At 31.1% G+C, this 19,314-nt stretch overlaps 1 protein-coding gene across 1 annotated transcript; it reads right to left on the minus strand.

Moving 5' to 3' along the window:
- Positions 1 to 14,736: 14,736 nt before the first annotated feature.
- On the minus strand, positions 14,737 to 17,411 carry LOC113712036 (putative 12-oxophytodienoate reductase 11). Its single transcript, XM_027235310.2, has 5 exons — positions 17,243 to 17,411; positions 16,868 to 17,011; positions 16,477 to 16,601; positions 16,093 to 16,257; positions 14,737 to 15,539 (listed from the first exon to the last, which is right to left on the minus strand). Exons 1-5 carry the CDS (start codon positions 17,341 to 17,343, stop codon positions 14,947 to 14,949), a joined length of 1,128 nt encoding a protein of 375 aa, XP_027091111.1. The 5' UTR covers positions 17,344 to 17,411; the 3' UTR covers positions 14,737 to 14,946.
- Positions 17,412 to 19,314: the final 1,903 nt, after the last annotated feature.

Here is a 19,314-nt window from a genome sequence, read left to right on the forward strand (position 1 = left end):
CCACTATCTCACTATCTTAACTCATCCTACAATTACTCCTACAAATTCTTTTTTTACTGATCGACTTAATTAACTTATCGAGTTAATTCCCTCACCCTCTCTCTCAGTTTCTTATTTGTTTTGGGTTCTCTATTGATTTTGTAAATGTATTGATTTTGTTTCTTTTGTGAACAGTAGTGGAAGATATTATGTGCAGAGACTCCAGCAGAAATCAACCTTCTTGCGGCCGGTTTAATTTTTCAGGTCAGTCCCCTCTGCCTTTTAAGTATGTTTTGCTTTTGCTTTGTTTTTTGTCATGAATGATATTGAATTGATTTTCTGATCATCCATTATTTCTGAAAATTTTTTACAAAATCTTATGAACAGTTGTTTGCTTATTGTTACACTGTAAAGCAAAGATAAAAAGGTATTGTTTGCTTATATAATTGCGGATGGTATAGGTTCATTATTGAGGGTTCTACTATTTTTAACATAAATTATATATTATAAAAATTTATTTGTTTGTATTACTGAAATTTTTTTAATTATTTTTTATTGCACATTTATCACATAAAATAGGTGTTACGATAGTTATTTTCATAATTTTATTCCAAAAATGATCGTGCATGAAATAAAAAAAAGATTTTTTGATAATTAAAAAAAATAATTAAAAATGATTTATAATTGGAGAAAAACAATTCAGATACTACTAATAACTAAGGCACTATACGCCCATTATTAAAATTGGATTAATTTTTAATTTCGTCAGAAATTCTTTTGGCAAAATTGCATTCTAGCATTTCTTTTCTTTATCAACAATGACAATTACAACTACGTGATTCATCTATCTAGCAACAGCACAATTCAACTCATGGAATAAATAGTTCATTGCTTAAACAAAATGTTAGAGCCAAGTCCTACTTAACACCTGCAAGTAATATATTACAATTAGAAAAAAAAAATGATTCAATAGGAGCAAAAAACTCACCAAACCCCTGACATATGTGCAATCGTCAAGGCACTTTTGAGCATTTAAAACTGCATTCCTTAGTTTAGGTAACCACTTCTCTGTAATTGTTTTCATTTGATTACAATGCAATTCTATTAAATTCTATTGATGCTATTTCTATATTAATTATTGTATTTTTTTGGTTAACAGTTCTCATACAATGTATCACTATTTACACATAAAATAAATACATAAACTATTGATTTTTAATTTAATATATATTTTATTTCTAGATCAAAGAAATGAAAAATCTAACTGTCCTCAAGATCGCCAGGCATCCACATCACCAATGATTTTGCGTGATCATGGTAAATATACAGTTTCTTATATCGTCATACTCATCTTACATACACACTTTTTGGCTGCACTATCTTGCTAAATCAACTATAGATACAATACAATACAATTATATTACAATTGTTCGATTACAATACAATTGTATTACATTCTATTGATGCTATTTATAGACAACTTAGCAATTTTATAGATTAGCAATTTATTTTATTTTATAGATTACCAATTACTACATGTACCAAAATATTTTTATATAGGGATTACTTCATTAACTATGGGTGCTAATAACAATTCAATTGGTGAGTATTTTTCATTTGATTACAACACAATCGTATTAAATTCTATTGATGCTATTCTATATTAACTATTGTATTTTTTGTTATCAATTCTCATATAATGATAAAAAAAATTCTCATACAACCGAAAAAAGACGGTTCTTGAATGATATATATATTCTATTATATTTCAAACTATTGTTAAACAGATATTATATTTTAATTTTATTGGTAAAATTTTTTCACCTTTATTTGTTCACCATTTTATTTTTTTTCCAATAATGTCAGCACCGTGCATAGCACGGGTATTCCCACTAGTTTGGATTGTATTTTTTTAGAGGATTTTTAGAGAAATATTACTGTAACACCTTTTCAAAGATGCAATGTATGTAAAATAAAAGAATGATTGAAAAATACATAGAAGAATTATTCATGGTATGGTAGATTTGATTAGAGTGTAAATGTTTTAATTGTTTTAGGCACATATATCATTCAACAAAATTTCTCCAAGAGAGAAAAAAAAAAGAAAATTACTTATCGTACTCTTTTTTTATGAGCCATATATATCATTCAACTAAATTTTTCCTATAGAAAAAGAAAAAAGATAAATTCTTATCGTACAAATTTACCTTATATTATCTCTTTTACTTATGATTTGATTAGTTTTGAAACTTTATCTATTTATCTTGCATCTCTTTAAAAAAAAAAAAAAAAAAAAAGAGCTTGCATCTCACACGGAAGCTGCTGTAAGAATAAGAGGTCTACAATGTGATATTTCTAAACTTCCTTCCGCAGAAAGTTAAAAATTTTAACTTAAAATACATGATTTTTGTTTATCCATTTCTCCAAAAAAAGGAATAAAAAAATTCGTTAGTTAGTTAACATCTGGATTATCTAGGTATATGTTTCAATAAATGCACCTTGTTGGGAATCATGGAGGTGCCCCCAGATCATGAGGGACAGTAACAACAAATCCCAAAACAAAAACTCAAAATATTCCTCTTAAATTTATATCTATATAAATTTGAGAAGGGATTTTGAGGAACAAGCCTTCACACACCTCCAAATTCGTAATTCCTTTTTTCTAGCATTTTACATTTAATTTAGCTTATAAAATATAGTCCTTTCAGCTCCCGCATCTACTATTCATATTTGAAATTGTTAGTTACTTTTTAAAATCACTAGTATTTTGACCCATATTTCAAATTAAAATAATATTTATATATTTATATATTGTGGTACAGAATAATATATATATATATATATATAGACTAAAAATTTTAAAGAAGTGTATGTTTAACATGTTGAAAAAATTTTAATTTATAATGATTTACATGATAGAGAAATTGTTAATGCATTTAAGGAGAGGGTTAGGTTGTGTGGTAAGGTGAGAAGAGTTTTCTTAAAAAAAAAATCAATTTATCAGTACCCAACAAAACATATTATGTTATACCCATATATCAAAACTTATAATATAAAAATAATAATTTATAACCAATTTATTTTCTTCCATTTTTTGAAAAAAAATCTTTCTCCTGTCTTGTACCGCTAAAATTGTTGACTGCATTTAGATTAGCATTTTTTTATAAACTTTAACGTATATTTCAAAAAAATCTCTGTAATATATATTTTTAGATTTCTCAAAATTATTAAAAATCACTATCATTTTCCTCTTCTTTTATCAGCCAACTAGTCATGAGATGCTTCCTACAACTTTCGTATCTTCTATCATGGTACCACTCTCTTTTTTTTTTTTTTTTATCATCCCTGTCATATCCCTATAATCCCCTTCCTTTTTCTCTCCCTACTCCGCCCATCCTTGTAACCCACATTTTTTCTTCAACCTTTCTCGCCACTTTTTAACTCCTCACCATTTTCTTCCCTCCCTTCTCCCCCCATACCCAACTTCTAAATTCATATCCATGCACCCAATATATTTAACTTTACCTATCATAATGAAAATATAAAATTGAAAATTGATTACAATGGTTGCAATTATTAGTATCTAAAAATGGAAATGAAAAACTGATAATATCTATAATATCCTCAAGTACTACAATCAATATATATATATATATTTAACATAGCAAATACATACTTACATATGAAGACGGCAATAAGAATACATAAAATAATTAATGATATCAAAAGTTATCCTTAATGTTTGGGTTTTATACTCTTATTCAAATCTAATCAGGGTCAAATTTGGACCAGATATATACAAATTAAGTAGTATTTTAGGGTCGAATGTTCTATATTTTTCTCTTAAGCTATAATGTTACTTTTTTTAAATTTTTGGTAGAATTGGTGTTGTTATTATCATATTTATCAAAAAAAAAAAAAATTCCACGTTAAAAGGCCAGTAGTACTTTGTTTTTTATTTAGTGATTTCATAATTTAGATTTCATGAATGGTACCATTCTTGATTTTTTAAATCCACGACATTATTTCCTTTTTGTTTTCTGTTTAATTTTGCTCTTTTACTTAGGATTACTAAGTAAAAAGATAAAATATTATCATTTACTTTTTTACTTTTACTAAGTTTGGCAATGTTTTCTCTTTATTTACCCTCCCACTAATAAACTTCAAACCAAATTATTATATAAGTGGAGCCACTACTTACTTATTTAAATTAGAAAGGCATGGAAACCATTTCTTACTTAGGAAAATGTTATTTGCACTTCATTTTTTATTTTTTGCAATTCCACCATTTGTTTTATCATATAATCTAATTAATGAAAACTATATGATCAAAATGATTATTGAAATGTGAATAACAAAAATAGAGGGTAAATAATCTTACTTATTTAAATTAATAAGAAAGCATGAAATGATGTTATATTTGTTATCTCTTGTTATGGTCTTATAGCAGTTTTAATTGGAGTAGAATCATAAATAACGCGAAGCAATCGGAAACGTGATAGGTTGAAATTCAAATAAGATAACATGCACATTAACCAACAATTTGAAATGAAATGATTTTAAAAAGTAACCAACAATTTCAAATATGAAGAGTAGACGTGGAAGTTAAGAGAAATATATTTTATAAATTAAATTAAATGTGAAATGCTAGAAAAATAGAATTGGTAGTGGGAAGATGTGTGAAGGCTTGTTGCTAAAAATCCCTTTTCAAATTTATATAGATATAGATTTTATTTCAAATTGTTAGTTGCTGTGCACGTGCAAGTTATTCTTTACAATTGAAACACGATGTTAACTCTTTAGTGTGCATGTTCCATACCATTTGATTTGACTAGTGTGCATGTTTTGCACTTATTATTTGAATTCACTGCAACGTTTCTGTATTTCAACTTCTTATTTCCTAACTAAAGGGACAAAATTATATAAAAAACAAAAAGGAAATAATATTTATTGGTTGTGGATTTTAAAAAATCAAGAATGGTATCATTCTTGAAACCTAAATTATAAAATTACTAAATAAAAAATAAATTACTACTGGCCTTTTAATGTGGAAATTTCTATTTGAGCTATTCATTTTTTATGAAAAATAATAACAACAACAACAATAATAATAACAACACTAGTTCTAACAAAAATTTTAAAAAAAGTAACATTACAATTTAAGAGAAAGATATAGAATATTCGACTCTAAACTATTCAGTTACTTAATTTTTATATATCTAATTCAAATTTGACCCTGATTACGTTTGAATAAGAGTGCAAAATCTAAACACTAAGGATAGCTTTGGGTATCATTGATTATTTTATGTATTCTTATTGCTATCTTTATATGTAAATATGTAAATACTATGTTATATATATATATATATATATATATATATATATATATATATATATATATATATATATATATATGACAAGTATCGAGCTATATAATAATAAATACAAAATAAAAAAAATATAATTTTTGTATATAGTGGTGAGCAGGATCGAATCCACAGGAATTGAAAAAATTTGTTTCCTCTTGAGTTCAAAGTATGGGGGAATTTTGGAGATACTAGGAATTAACCAACTAAATTCAGCAAAATCAAAATAACACAAATAAAATAAAATTGAATCAATAATAGCAAAACTTTAGCCAGAGGAATAACTGTCAGACAAAGTTCATAAACCAATCATAGATGCAAGGATGAATTCAATTACTTATTGATAAATTAGTTCTAGGATAAAAGCCAACTCTTCCTTATTTTGTCGATAGTCAAGGTACGACCGTTGACTATTTTTCTAATCAGGAAACAACCCTAAGTACGACCATAGAAATTTAATTTTTCAATTGCATGAATAATTAGAAGAGCCTAATTCTAACCAATCAACACGCTACGAGGGTCTCTTTAAGTTAGATTATTCGTTCCCCTAACACAAATATAATTATGCCAGTTGTTACTGGGATTAAAGCAATCTAATAATTATGGATTAAATCATTTTGATTAGCAATCGACTATCAATTCAATTCAAATATCAGGCCCTTTGATATTCGAATAACGTAATAATCATAAATATTAAAACCAAAGAATGAATAAATATCAACAAATGAAAGAAATAGTGTAATTGATTCGATCTCACAGTTTGTAGAACAAAGTATTCAAACTATCCTCAAGCTAGAAAAAGAATTTAGCTACGTATCCTCGAGGGAAATCCGCAAGACTATTGATAACAATTGCATATCGTTTTTTCCTCTAAAACTAACGAAAGACTAGTAGGAAGGAAAAAAGTGACGGATCGTGTCTGATACTTTAAAGAGTCCTCCCAAAATTGTTGCTAGCCAACTCCTAATCAAATCGGAATCCTGCTTTCCTAATTCCTCTTGTTTCCTACTTAACCTCAATTACTAATAATAAGACATGTTCCCCAAAATAGAAAAAGGAAACTACTAAAGATAATATTCCAAATTTCCTAATCCAATACTAAGATTAATAATGACAATTAAAGTTTTCAAAATCTTCCTCAAAAACTTGCCTTGAGTTCGACTTAGATTTGGAAACCGGTCCCGAACACGTCACCATTAAAGTAGCTCTTAGAATGTTGAAAAATTGCTTCTTTTAATCACATATAAGTAGAATCTATCAACTAAAATAATATTTGGTTAAAATCAAGGAAAAATAATTATAAATTGAATAACAATTTTGCACCCTATCAATTCCCCGTACACCTAAATCATATTTGTCCTCAAGCATGAAAAATAACAAATCAAGCAATCAAATTCAAATAGTAACTATTACTCAGGTCTTCTATTGCCAACACACATTTAAAACACACATCAAACATTAGTGGTTAAGTTTCAAGAAATATCTCTGTAGTTAGTTTTTAAAACCAAGAACTCTTCAAATTTCGGGCTAATCAATCTAAGGATATAAAATATTCAACCAACATTCATTCAACAAATGGTTCAACTATTAAGCAAAATCTCAACATTAAACTCATGGATCAACAAGCTAACACAATTATTCACACACTTGCATATTTTTCACTATTAACTCATCTTTTTTTTTCTCTTTTTTTTTAGGGGAAAAAACTTAGTCCTTAGTCATTCAAATTTTTTGACGCGAATTCGGACATCTGCCAAATGGAGGAGTCCGGTTACTCAATTTTTATTGCTAAAGAACCCCATGCTCATAGTTATCATCATTTTTTGATGCGAGTCGACATTTGTGGTGAAAATTCCCGATTACTAAGTAACGATACTGGCAAAGTATAGCTAAACATTATTAACAAACAAGTACCCAAAATAAAATTAAAAACCACACAAACCTACTTTATTTTTCAAATATGAAGAATTAAAATTAATAGCTGAACCAATTTATATGAAAAATGCCAAAAAAATATTTACAATACCTAGAAAAGTTAATCAAAAATTGCAAAAAAGTCACAAAATCTTAAATATTCACCAGAGAGACACCCTTAAATTTAACTATGTCATACTTAACCCATTAGCATATGAAATCTTAGTAATAGTCAAATTTGAGAATTTAGCCATTGTTGATCAAGAATAATCACAAAAATATATAAGAAGTGGCAAAAATTAGATAAAATTCGACAAAGTCGAACAAAAAATTTCAACAAAAATGCTTACACTTGCACTTTTCCAATATACTACCCGCCCACACCTAAATCTTTCATTGTCCCTAATGTAAGAAATAAAGAATAAAATACGAAATAAAAAGGACAACGAAACTTTCTTGATAATTGAGGGGGTCATGGACAGTTATGGGTGAGGGGCAAAAGACATGTGAAACTCGACATTGGCCCATCAAATATCCATTTGATGAACTTGGCCACACAGGTGAGATGCCTCGTTGAGTAGTTTCCCAAGTTGACCGATGAATTGCTGTAACTTGTAAAGTTAATCACGAGCAGTGAGCAACGCGTGATGATGGCTGGCCGGTGAAGAAGAAAAAGGAAATGAGAGAAGGAAAGAAGAGGAAGAAAAGAAGAGAGAAAAAGAAGAAGAAAAAAAGAAAGGAAAAAGAAAGAAAAAGATAGAGAAAAGGGAAGAAAAAAGGAAAGAAAGAAAGAAAAAAAATCTTTTTGTCTCTTTTTTTTTTTTAACTTCCCCCTTATTGGAATAAGACGTGGGCACGTCTTGTTGGTCTGGAGTTTTTTGGTGGCGAGATAATTTCAAGTTAGAACGTGCTCTTAAGACGTGGGCACGTCTTGTTGCTTAGTCATCTGTCAGAATTTTTTAAATCGAAACATGAGCTTTCCAGTCAATTAGACGTGGGTACGTCATGTTGAGCAGTAGTCTTCTGATGGTGGAATTGGGTATTTGTCTGTTACCACGTGTCCTCAAGGCACGGTCACATCTTGTCGGGAGGAAGTCTTCTGACCCTTGAAACATCAAAAATGAAAATTAAACATACCAAATATGAAAAACTTAAGATAACATAAGGAAACTAATTATAAAAATGAACTAAAAAGTAAATTGGATTGCCTCCCAATAAGCGCCTTTCTTTAATGTTTTTGGCTAGACATTAACATTGTTATTCACGGAGGATAAAATCTTGTAACTCGTTTCAGTGCTTCATCCTCTATGCAATCCTGATAACTCTTATAAATAGAATGATCTTTAAGCACACTGGTTGTTATCTTCCATTGACTAATAGATGGTGCCAAATAGTTAAACAGTGACTTTAATTTTTCACTTGCTCCTCCATCACGAGCACTTACCGGTTCATGATATTTGGCCATCACAACTCCTAATTCATTCCTGCCATGAGACTCAAAAACTTCTAGTATAATAAAATCAATCTCACTAATAGAAATCACAGAATAAGAGTCAGGGTAATGTTAGTTAGAAAATGGAGAAGGTGTCACCATATTTGGGAATTGTTCACTGAATTCTTTTACTTGAACGATTAGATATTGGGGTCTTATTTCTTCATTTTCAACTGCATCTTTAGATTCTTCTTCTTGAAACTCTTACAGTTTCTCGTCACTTGTCAGATTAATTGCATTATTATCTTATTTAAGGTTGAAAATAGTTTGTGAGGGCCATGCTTCACAAATTTGAGAAGTCAATTGCATTATTCTAGATGCCAATAGACATATTTGATCCGTCAGGTCACGAATGCTCACTGTAGATGCAAACAAATGCGTTTGATCCTCCATCTTTCTAATTCTTTGAAAATGATATATCATTTCTTGAAGAGACATATCTGATGTAGATAATGGTTGTTGACGTATTCCATCCTCCGTCTCTCTACTTCTCATTTGTGTCTCCTATTTAAATCGATATGTATTAGCAGTTAGTAATTCCATCATTTCTTCAAAAGACATACCTGATTTAGATAATGGTTGTTGATGCATTCCATCCTCAGTCCCTCTACCTCTCATTTGTGTCTCCTGTTCAAATCGATATGTATTAGCAGTTAGTAATTCCATCATTTTTTCAAGAGACATACTGGATATGGATGATGGTTCTTGAGACTCTTACTGTTGATATTGATGTTAAAAATCGATTGGCTTTGTTGCATAATTAAAGTTGGAGTTGTCCCACCATCCTTGATCATATCCATTTGAATAAGGGCTATACCACGTTTGAGATTAGGGTGAAAAATCTCCAAAAAGTATTGATTGGGCCACTCAGTTCATTTTGAAATACGGGGCATATGTCGGTTGAATGATCTGAGGCATAACAAATTTCACAAGTTGCAATAACCAATTGATCATTAGAAAAAACACGAGCCTCATTACCTCTTCTTGGAATAAAATCCAGTTTATCACAAAAATATGAAATGTCAGTAGCCATAAACTATAAAAAACGAATAAGAGAAAAATAAAAAATAAAAAAAAGATGAACTAAAAAAGAAACAAATTAATCAGGCACCAGTCCTCGGCAACAGCGCCAAAAATTGACAGGTGTCGAGCCTATACAATAATAAATACCTACTCAAGAAAAAATATAATTTTTGTATATAGCGGTGAATAGGGTCGAATTTATATGGATTGGGAAAATTCGTTTCCTCTTGAGTTTATGGGGGGATTTTGGAGATACTAGAAATTAACCAACTAAATTTAGCAAAATCAAATAACACAAATAAAAAAAATTGAATCAATAATAGCAAAACTCTAGCCAGAGGAATAATTGTCAGACAAAGTTCATAAAAAGATCATAGATATAAGGATGAATTCAATTATTTATTGATAAATTAGTTCTAGCATAAAAGCCAACTCTTCCTTATTTTGTCGATAGTCATGGTACGATCGTTGACTATTTCTCTAATCAAGAAACAACCCTAGGTACGACTATAGAAATTTAATTTTCCAATTGTATGAATAATTAGAAGACCCTAATTTTAACCAATGAACACGCTACGAGGGTCTCGTTAAGTTAGATTATTTGTTTTCCTAACACAAACCTAATTATGCCAGTTGCTACCAGGATTAAAGCACTCTAACAATTGCGGATTAAATCGTTTCAATTAGCAATCGACTATCAAGTCGATTTAAATACCGGGCCCTTTGATAGTTAAATAACATAATAATCATAAATATTAAAACCGAAGAACGAATAAATACCAACAAATAAAAGAAACAGTGTAATTGATTCGATCTCACAATTTGTAGAACAAAATCTTCAAGCTATCTTGAGAATAGAAAAAGAATTTAGTTACGCATCCTCAAGGGAAATCCGCAAGACTCCATCGATAACAATTGCGTATAGTTTTTCCCTCCAAAACTAACAAAAGACCAGCAGGGAGGAAAAAAGTGGCGGCTGTGTCTGATACTTCAAAGAGTCCTCCCGAAATTGTTGCTGGCCAACTCCAAATCAAACGGGAATCCGGCTTTCCTAATTCCTCTTGTTTGGTACTTAATCTCAACTATTAATAATAAGACATATTCCCTAAAATAGAAAAAAGAAACTACTAAAGATAATATTCCAAGTTTCCTAATTCAATACTAAGACTAATAATGAAAATTAAAATTTTCAAAATCTTCCTTTAAAAACTGCCTTGATTTCGACTTGAACTTGGAAACCGGCCCCGAACGCGTCACCATCAAAGTAACTCTTAGAATGTTAAAAAATTGCTTCTTTTAATCACATCTCACATAATTCCCTACAATTAGCACAATTAACCAAATATAAGTAGAATCTATCAATTAAAATAATATTTGGCTAAAATCAAGAAAAAATAATTATAAATTGAATAACAATTTTGCACCCTATCAATATATATAAATATATATTTGTATGTGTGTGTGTGTATTGTAGAACTTGGGGGTATTATAAGATATTATGAATTTTTCATTTGCATGTTTAGATGCCAATAATTGCAACCATTGTAATCAATTGTTTATTTTATATGATTTTCATATTGTGGTAGGTAAAGTTAAATATATTTAGTAGCAGGGATTGGAAGCTAGAGGTGAGGGGAAGGGGATGGTAAGAAGTTAAACAGTAGTAGAAAGGTTGAAGAAGAAATATGGGTTACAAGGGTGGGCGGAGAAAAAGAAGAAGAAGAAAGGGAATTGCAAGGGTATGATAGATATGACAAAAAAAAAAAAAATAGGGAAAGTGGCACCATGGTAGAAAATACAAAAGTTGTAGGAAGCAGTTAATAGCCAGCCGATAGGTAAGAAAGAGATGAAGGAAAGGATGGTGGTTTTAATAATTTGAAAACTCTAAAAACAAATATTACAAAGATTTTTTTTTAAATCTATGTTAAAGTTTATGAAAATTACTAATCTAAATGCAGTCATCAATTTTAGGGTCACAAGATAGGAGAAAGAAATTTTTTCAAAAAAATTGAAGAAAATAAATTGGTTATAATTTATATTTTTATATTATAAGTTTTGATATATGAGTATAACATAATATCATTCATCAGATATTCATAAATAGTTTTTTTTTTAGAAATCCTTTTCACCTTAGCACTCAACCTAACCTCTCCTTAAATGGGTTAACAATTCCTCTATCGTGTAAATCATTATAAATTAAAGTATTTTATTCAAATTGTCTTCAGCTATTGACTGACAATAAGCAAGTTTTGGCTTCAACTTATTTAGGATATTAAAATTATGAAAGTTCATTTTGTGCTCATAAAATAATTTTTTTTCAATATGTTAAGCATATACTTCTTTGAAATTTTTGGTCCTTTTATATATTTATTTTATCCTGTACCACAATATATAAATATATATAATATTATTTTGTTTTGAAATATTAACTCGTACATCGCACGGGTCAAAATGCTAGTTATTTTGAACATGTCAAGCTCCCTATTAGAGACCTTAAACTCATACTACTTCATAAATGGCTTAAAATCCTTTATAGGTTAGTTCACTCGCCAGGGGAAAAATAAGAAGAAAGAAAAATTTATTTGATGTATCCTACAGATCTGAATCTTACAGTCTGATGTATCCTTTTTTTTTGTTGACAAAACCAGTATTGTCTTGGAAAAAAAGAAACAAAAAGGAAAATTAAGTATAGAGATACTGCCTTTAAAAATTTTAGAAGGAAAAGTTAAACACAAAGGTTGGATTACATTGTGTAGGCCAATTGAGTGCCCAATCTATATCTATATGTATTGCGGCTTTTTATTACAAGCATCCATATGTCTCCACAATCCCAATTCCTTTTGCCTAGAATTTTAGATTTATTTTAATTCATAAATATTTGGTCTCCCAATTTTTGCTACGGTCAATTCATTTGAAATTGTTAGTTACTAGCCACGTAACTTCTCATGATCTCACGATTTTAATTACTATGCATGTTTAGGTGACATTTATCCTTTTTCACTATTTCAAATTTACGTGACTCTTATCCACTAACCTGCCAAAAATCCACAACTGACGATTACCTATCATGTCTTCTCACTTTGTTTCCTTACCAATTTTATTCTCATTCGTCGTCCACCCAAATAAGAAAAAAAGGGAGAAAAAAACACTGGATATCATAGCCTGACCACGAAGGAAACCCATCTAAATGTCAATCAATTTACTATTATGAAATTCCTTATCACATATGTCATATAGAAAGCTCTCAGGTCCAGATAATCATGCAAAAAGCTAGTTCAGGTTTCCGGAGCTGTGGGGGAGATGGTTTGGTTTGGAAATAATTCATTGTATAGGTACCCTTCTATTTGTTATTCATAGGTAGTTAAAGAATATTTTAAAATTTTAAGGCCACAATAGAAAATGTAAGAGAGAATATTTATGTAAAATATCCAAAATGACAGGCTGCAATCTGGTCACAAACCAAGTTTGAGTTGAGAGTAGAGGGAATAGGTTGTGTGGAAAAAAGGAAGGGGAAAGAGATGAGGGGTTGTCTCTATGGTTGATGAAGAAAAGGGCATTTTGAGTATTTTGGCGTGTTTTCTTATGAATAGTATTCGAATATTTTTTTTAGTGTTTTTGGGAGGGTACTATAGATATGTTTCATTCAAAAACAACTTTAAATTAATTAACCATCATGCTAAATGAAACCTTCATTTGCACAGAATGCAAATTATCATAATAGAATAAGAGCAGTACATTTTTGCAAAATCAGTCACTAATTGTTGCATTTGAATTAAATTTGATTTATTTTTAATATTCTAAACCTTATTCTTTGGGTTTGACTTAAATATCTTTCATCGGTTATCGATACACAGGTCCAGGATTGCTTTTGTATATATTTTTTATGGATCGAATTATTTTATGCATAATATTATTGGATATTACCTATAATAAATGAATAAAATTTGACTTGAAATTACCCATATAATTAAACCTACATAAATTTTTCTTATGACCCCATACTACCTTTTTATTTTGGGGGACTGGAACATGCAACCTATGGTTAAAAATTAACCTGATGTTGAAAATAATTAACACATTCTACTGAACTAGTTTTTATATCTTTTCTTGGTATAAACTTTTTAGATTTTAATTTCATGTAACAAAAATAAATTTTTGTTATCATTATAGTTTAAAATGTAAACCCGTGCATAACACATTAGCACGAGTCAGAATACTAATTATGCACCTAATTAAGGATGGCCGATGGCAACTAATTTCACTGTATCTTCCTCGTCTTGTCGCCGCACACTTCCCTCCTCCACGGGCCCAAAAAAAAACTGTAGCCCAAGACCATGCACGATCCTTCTACACGTTTGGTGGTAGCGGTGCCTTCCTCGTCTATTAGAGACCTTAAACTCATACTACTTCATTTGTAGCAGCCATCTCTGTCTTATGGGAATTAACCACCAAACAAAGCATGCGGGGTAATCCCGGTTCCTTACATATGCAGTTAAATCCAGAGTGTATCTACTGCTCTTCCTCAACAAAAATTGTTTTAAATGCCAAAAATTTTACATTTCAAGCTCTTCTAGCTCGTCAAAACTTCAATGAAAGGAAGCGTCTTGAAAATGTGTACATAACATTAGCAGTATTTGGAATTATGGCCACATCTCTACCATTCAATAAACCAAGTTGTTTAAGAGAGTGCCCATACATTAGCAGTTGCTACTACCTCCTTACTATATCTTACAAGAGTTTAAGCATTTCAAAGTTTGAAAAGAATTTTCAACAAAAATTACTTGAGTACTTATGTGAGTGTTTTTTTAGCACAATTGGCATCCAAACTTAGAGAGAAGGTTGTACTTTTCTTGCTAAGATGGGGAACGTGCAACTTTGCAACAAGTGATCAATTACTCATTTACTCTGCAATTTATTCATCTTCTTTTGATTTCTGGTGTCATGTGTTCACATCAGTTGTAATAATCTTTAACTAATATAATATTTTCTTGTTACAAAAATTAACAACGAATATCCTAAACAAAGATTCCAAACATTTCTCTCCATCATGGAAACGTTGGACAGACACATTGAATTGACATTATACATAATGTCCTATAATTTCCAGTTTCCAGCAAAAGGGATATGAGATCAACAAGCAAGACACTGAGGATTATTGCATTCAGAGGTTAATCAATCATTGGTTTCAAGAAATGGATAGTCAGTGTAGCCAACAACAGGATCAGATGTATAGAAAGTGTCTCTATGGTACTTGTTCAGAGAAGCATTTAACTCGAATCTTCTGGGCAAATCTGGATTGGCCAAGAACAAGCGTCCATATGCAACAAGATCAGCCCCATTTTCGGCCACAGCTCTGTCGCCATCTTCCCTATTATAACCACCAGCAGCAATGAAAGTACCGTTGAATGCCTTTCTCATCGGCACAAGACTATCTGCAGATTCTGATTTTTCTCCAAGAGTTTTCATCCTCGGCTCAACCATGTGGCAATAAAGAATTTTGGGCTTGTTCAAGGCTTCTGCCATATAAAGGCCTAGAGCTTTTGGATTTGAATCGCCTGCTTCATAGTAATTTGCAAAAGGGGAAAGCCTTAATCCGACTCTATGAGATCCTATTGCATCTGAAACAGCTTCAACTATTTCTAAAGCAAATCTGCAACGGTTCTCCAAGGAGCCTCCATATTCGTCTGTTCGATCATTGATTTGGTCTTTCAAGAACTGGTCTATTAGAAAACCATGAGCACCATGGATCTCTACCCCATCAAAACCTGCAAATTTTAACACAACACATATATATAGTTAGGGAAACGAACCAGCTTCCTTTCTCTATCCCCAATTGTCCCTTTCTTTCTTCAGATCGAAATTAGATGCCGTACCTGCTTTTTTCTCACTAAAACTATGTACATGACTAACTTTACTAGAACAAGAAACAAAAATGTGCAAAGTTCGCATGAAAAGCAATAACGCTGGAGACAGTACTAAAGCAAAATCAAGTTTACCTCAACCGGAAAGATGCTTGGCAGAGAAGAACAAGCGTTTCAGGTTTGGTGTTCTTTGTCTCAAATGCTTGGTAAATTTCTGAACATCAAACTATTGCTTCTTTTCCCCCCAAAAAAACAAACTTCTATTTTTTTGGTATTCTTTTATTTTTTCTTCTTTCCAATTCCCTTTGGAGTTTAAACTAATTAATCACAAGCATACATTGAATTTACAGCATATATGATTAACAATTTGACATGAGTTGAGTATTGGACGTCACTAAGAAAGACTCAAATGCTGTAGATTTCATGAAGTTCTTTCTATCCTAACAAAAAACCGTACCTGCTTCAATGGCATTAATAGCAGCAAGCCTGAAATCGTTGACAATCCCAGGAATTTCTTCTGTCTTCAAACGTCTTGGGGGTGAATATTTTGGGGCATCAAAACCTTCGGGAGTTAATGGTTTGTCTGTCGACGAGATTGGGGCTTGTCCATTGGGTTGAGAGCCTGTAAATGGGAGCTTTACAGTGACTAATTTCCAATTTAAACACAGGACTAGAAACCGAAGAAAATTTTTGCTTCGTGGTGCACGATGATTATCAAGAAAAGTCGCAGTTAAATTTATCAATATTTTTTTCTCTCTGTTTGATGATTTTCCCTTTTCTAATTCCAACATGCAATAACATGAAACTAATTAGCTTGAAAAAGAATGAGAGAAGAAGTTACCAGAAACCCTTCCCACATGAGCAATTTGGCAAAAGATAATACCGCCTTTTGCATGAACTGCATCTACTATGGGTTTCCAAGCCTCAACTTGTTCCTTTGTCCATATGCCAGGTGCAAATGGAAACCTTCAAGCATAACATAATATTTGGAAAAATTTTAAACCAAAAAAAAAAAAAAAAGAAATGTCAGAATTCGACAGTTCTGCTACCTGAACTTCTTTATTGAGCGCTTTGGTACCTAAAATTTTTCTGTCTTGCTACTCCATTATTAATTTATTGCTAAATATGTATTCTTGAATTTAAATAAGAGTTTAGCATGCAAAATAACATTAATCTTTTGTGGCATAGACGTTAAGAGCAGGATCTTGCATAAGAATTGCTGCTAAAATTACCCTATGAGCGATGTGTCAGAAACTCCTGTGGCTTCAGTTATGAGAAGACCACCTTTGGAGGTTCTCTGAGAGTAATATAATACTGCATGTGGTTGTGGTAAATTGCCATAACTTCTTTGCCGTGTCATTGGTGCCAAAACAATTCTGTATATAATTGACAAAGATAGTGGATAAATATCATAAATTAGCCGTCAAATGGTACTAATATTTTCCAATGAAATCAAACTTCCGTAGAAAGAAGAGATTACAAGGAAAATTAATGAGTCCTTTATGAATAAATCCGCCAACTGGGGCACCTACACTACAAAGTTGCAATCGGGACAAAGAAAAATAAAAAGGAAGGACCAAGGAATGAATGCAGAGAAGAGGATTTACCTATGAAATAGCTGAAAATTGCCCAGCTTATACGGGGTCAGTAAACGGATTGGTTGCTGAGATTGTTCCTTCTCTTGCCCATGTTCCACCTTCTTTACCATTTCTAGGTTTTTTAATCAATGCAACTAATGAACGAAAACTTTTTTTAACTTATGCTGAGAAGTTATAAGAACTAGTGATACAGAGAAGTTTAATGCAGTATCATCTGGTTTCAGTTATTTATATAGTTGAAGCAAAGATTTGTACAATACGTAGGTCATGAGTGATGCAAAGATTTGCATATGATAGCCGCTATGAATTCTAGTTTGACCATTCTTGCATTTTATAGAGTTCAATTTCCTTCCTCTTTCGTGTGTAATAGTAATATTGAAAACTTGAACAAGTATAAAGTAACAATACACTAAGCCGGAAAGGTTAAAAAAAAGGCTTTGCTGAATGAAATTTGCATTTTTTGTTTGGTACCATGGTACTAAAACCTGAAAATTTTGGTTTGTTTACTGGGCATTTGAAACTTCTATTTACTTGATGAGCGTGATATGTGATAGTAAATTATTCATATCTGCTCAATGATTTATTGAAATAAATACTTTTTTCATTTTTTGAGTATTGACATCTCATCTGTGTTTTTCTAATTTCTTTTTCAAAATTGCAGCACCAAAAACCAGACCAAGAAAAAAAAAAGAAAGAATGAAAGAAAGAAGGGGAAAAAATATTAAGTGATAAAATGACATGACCTGATCAGTGATTCCAAAAGTCTATAAAAGTTGTCCATTCTGCTAGTATTCAGCTACGCGTTGTTTATTCCCATCCCACAGATTTGGAGTCAAACAAAGCGTACCAAAGACCGTAACATCTTACATCATCGAACGACTGGCTGCGTGTGAGAAGTTGCGCCGCCGCAACAGCCTCCGTATTGGGTTTGGGGCCGCCACAGCCCAAAGGAGTTGTTGTGGCTGTAGGGACTAACTCCCAGTTTGTGTTGCAAGTATTTTTTTAGAGGATTTTTTGAAGGAGTATTGCTGTGACGTTTTTTTCAAGATTGATATACGTAAAATAAAAAAGAGATAAAAAATACGTAAAAATAATATTTATGGTAGAGTCGCTTAGAGTGTAAATGTTTTATTTTCTTTTAGTTACATATATCATTCAACAAAAATTTTTCAAGAGAAAAAGAATAAAGTTATTATACAAATTTACCATATATATATATATATATATGAGAAATCCTTTGGTTTAGAAGAGATGCACAAAAAATCAAAAAGGGCATAGAGCTTTCAAGAAATATGATGGCAAAGTAAATTCATTGTCGGAACCTAAGTAGCAATGGCTTATACTTGGATAAACGCAATTTTTAAAGATTTAATGATTTAAACTGTGCCATATAACTTGGTAAAATTGGTGTTCAGCAGCAAAAGTGGAAAATCATTGAACTCGCAATCGTTCAAATTTTGACTTCCATTTCTCTTTCATAGTTGCTTATTATCACGATGGAAAAGTCCAGGTTCATGCCATCCTTCCGGTCAAAACAACTTTGTAGGATTTTGGTCAAAACGCACTCATTCGTAGTTGCCAGTTGCAGTAAATAATTGGTCGAACAAATACTTTTACACATGTTAAACAGGATATGTTACTTTATAACCTATGTTGTTGTTAACCAAGCACATCTACGCATGAATATCTCGACCATAAAAGAAGTAAAATGTTCATGTTTTCCTTCTGTGTGCATATGTGGTTTTTATTTAATTTTGCAGTCATTCATTTCACAATTTTTTTTTTCGAATTCTAACCATCAATTCCTTCAAAAAAAAAAAAAAAAAAATTTGTAACCATCAATTCCTCATACCAATCATTGTCCTATCCACAATCCGTATTCCACATATCTTAATCCCTAATGATCTAATCCTACCCATAATCCTATTCTATAAATTTCACTTGCTAATTGGGTTTTAGTTTCTAGTTTCTATAGAACTAACTGAGCATTAAATAAGAGAACAAACAAGAATGCCAAGTCACGAAAAGAAAGGACCGCAACATATTGTTTTACTGCTGAATCAGCTAGCTGCTGCAAGAAA

Source organism: Coffea arabica, chromosome 10e (genome assembly GCF_036785885.1).
Source record: "Coffea arabica cultivar ET-39 chromosome 10e, Coffea Arabica ET-39 HiFi, whole genome shotgun sequence".
Lineage (NCBI taxonomy): Eukaryota > Viridiplantae > Streptophyta > Magnoliopsida > Gentianales > Rubiaceae > Coffea > Coffea arabica.

Coding starts and splice junctions, on each gene's coding strand:
- LOC113712036 (XM_027235310.2), bottom strand. CDS start 17,343: ATGGTAAAGAAGGTGGAACATGGGCAAGAGAAGGAACAATCTCAGCAA. Junction 16,258..16,476: donor TCATGTGGGAAGGGTTTCTG/GTAACTTCTTCT, acceptor TCCCATTTACAG/GCTCTCAACCCAATGGACAA. Junction 15,540..16,092: donor TATTAATGCCATTGAAGCAG/GTACGGTTTTTT, acceptor TAAAATTTGCAG/GTTTTGATGGGGTAGAGATC.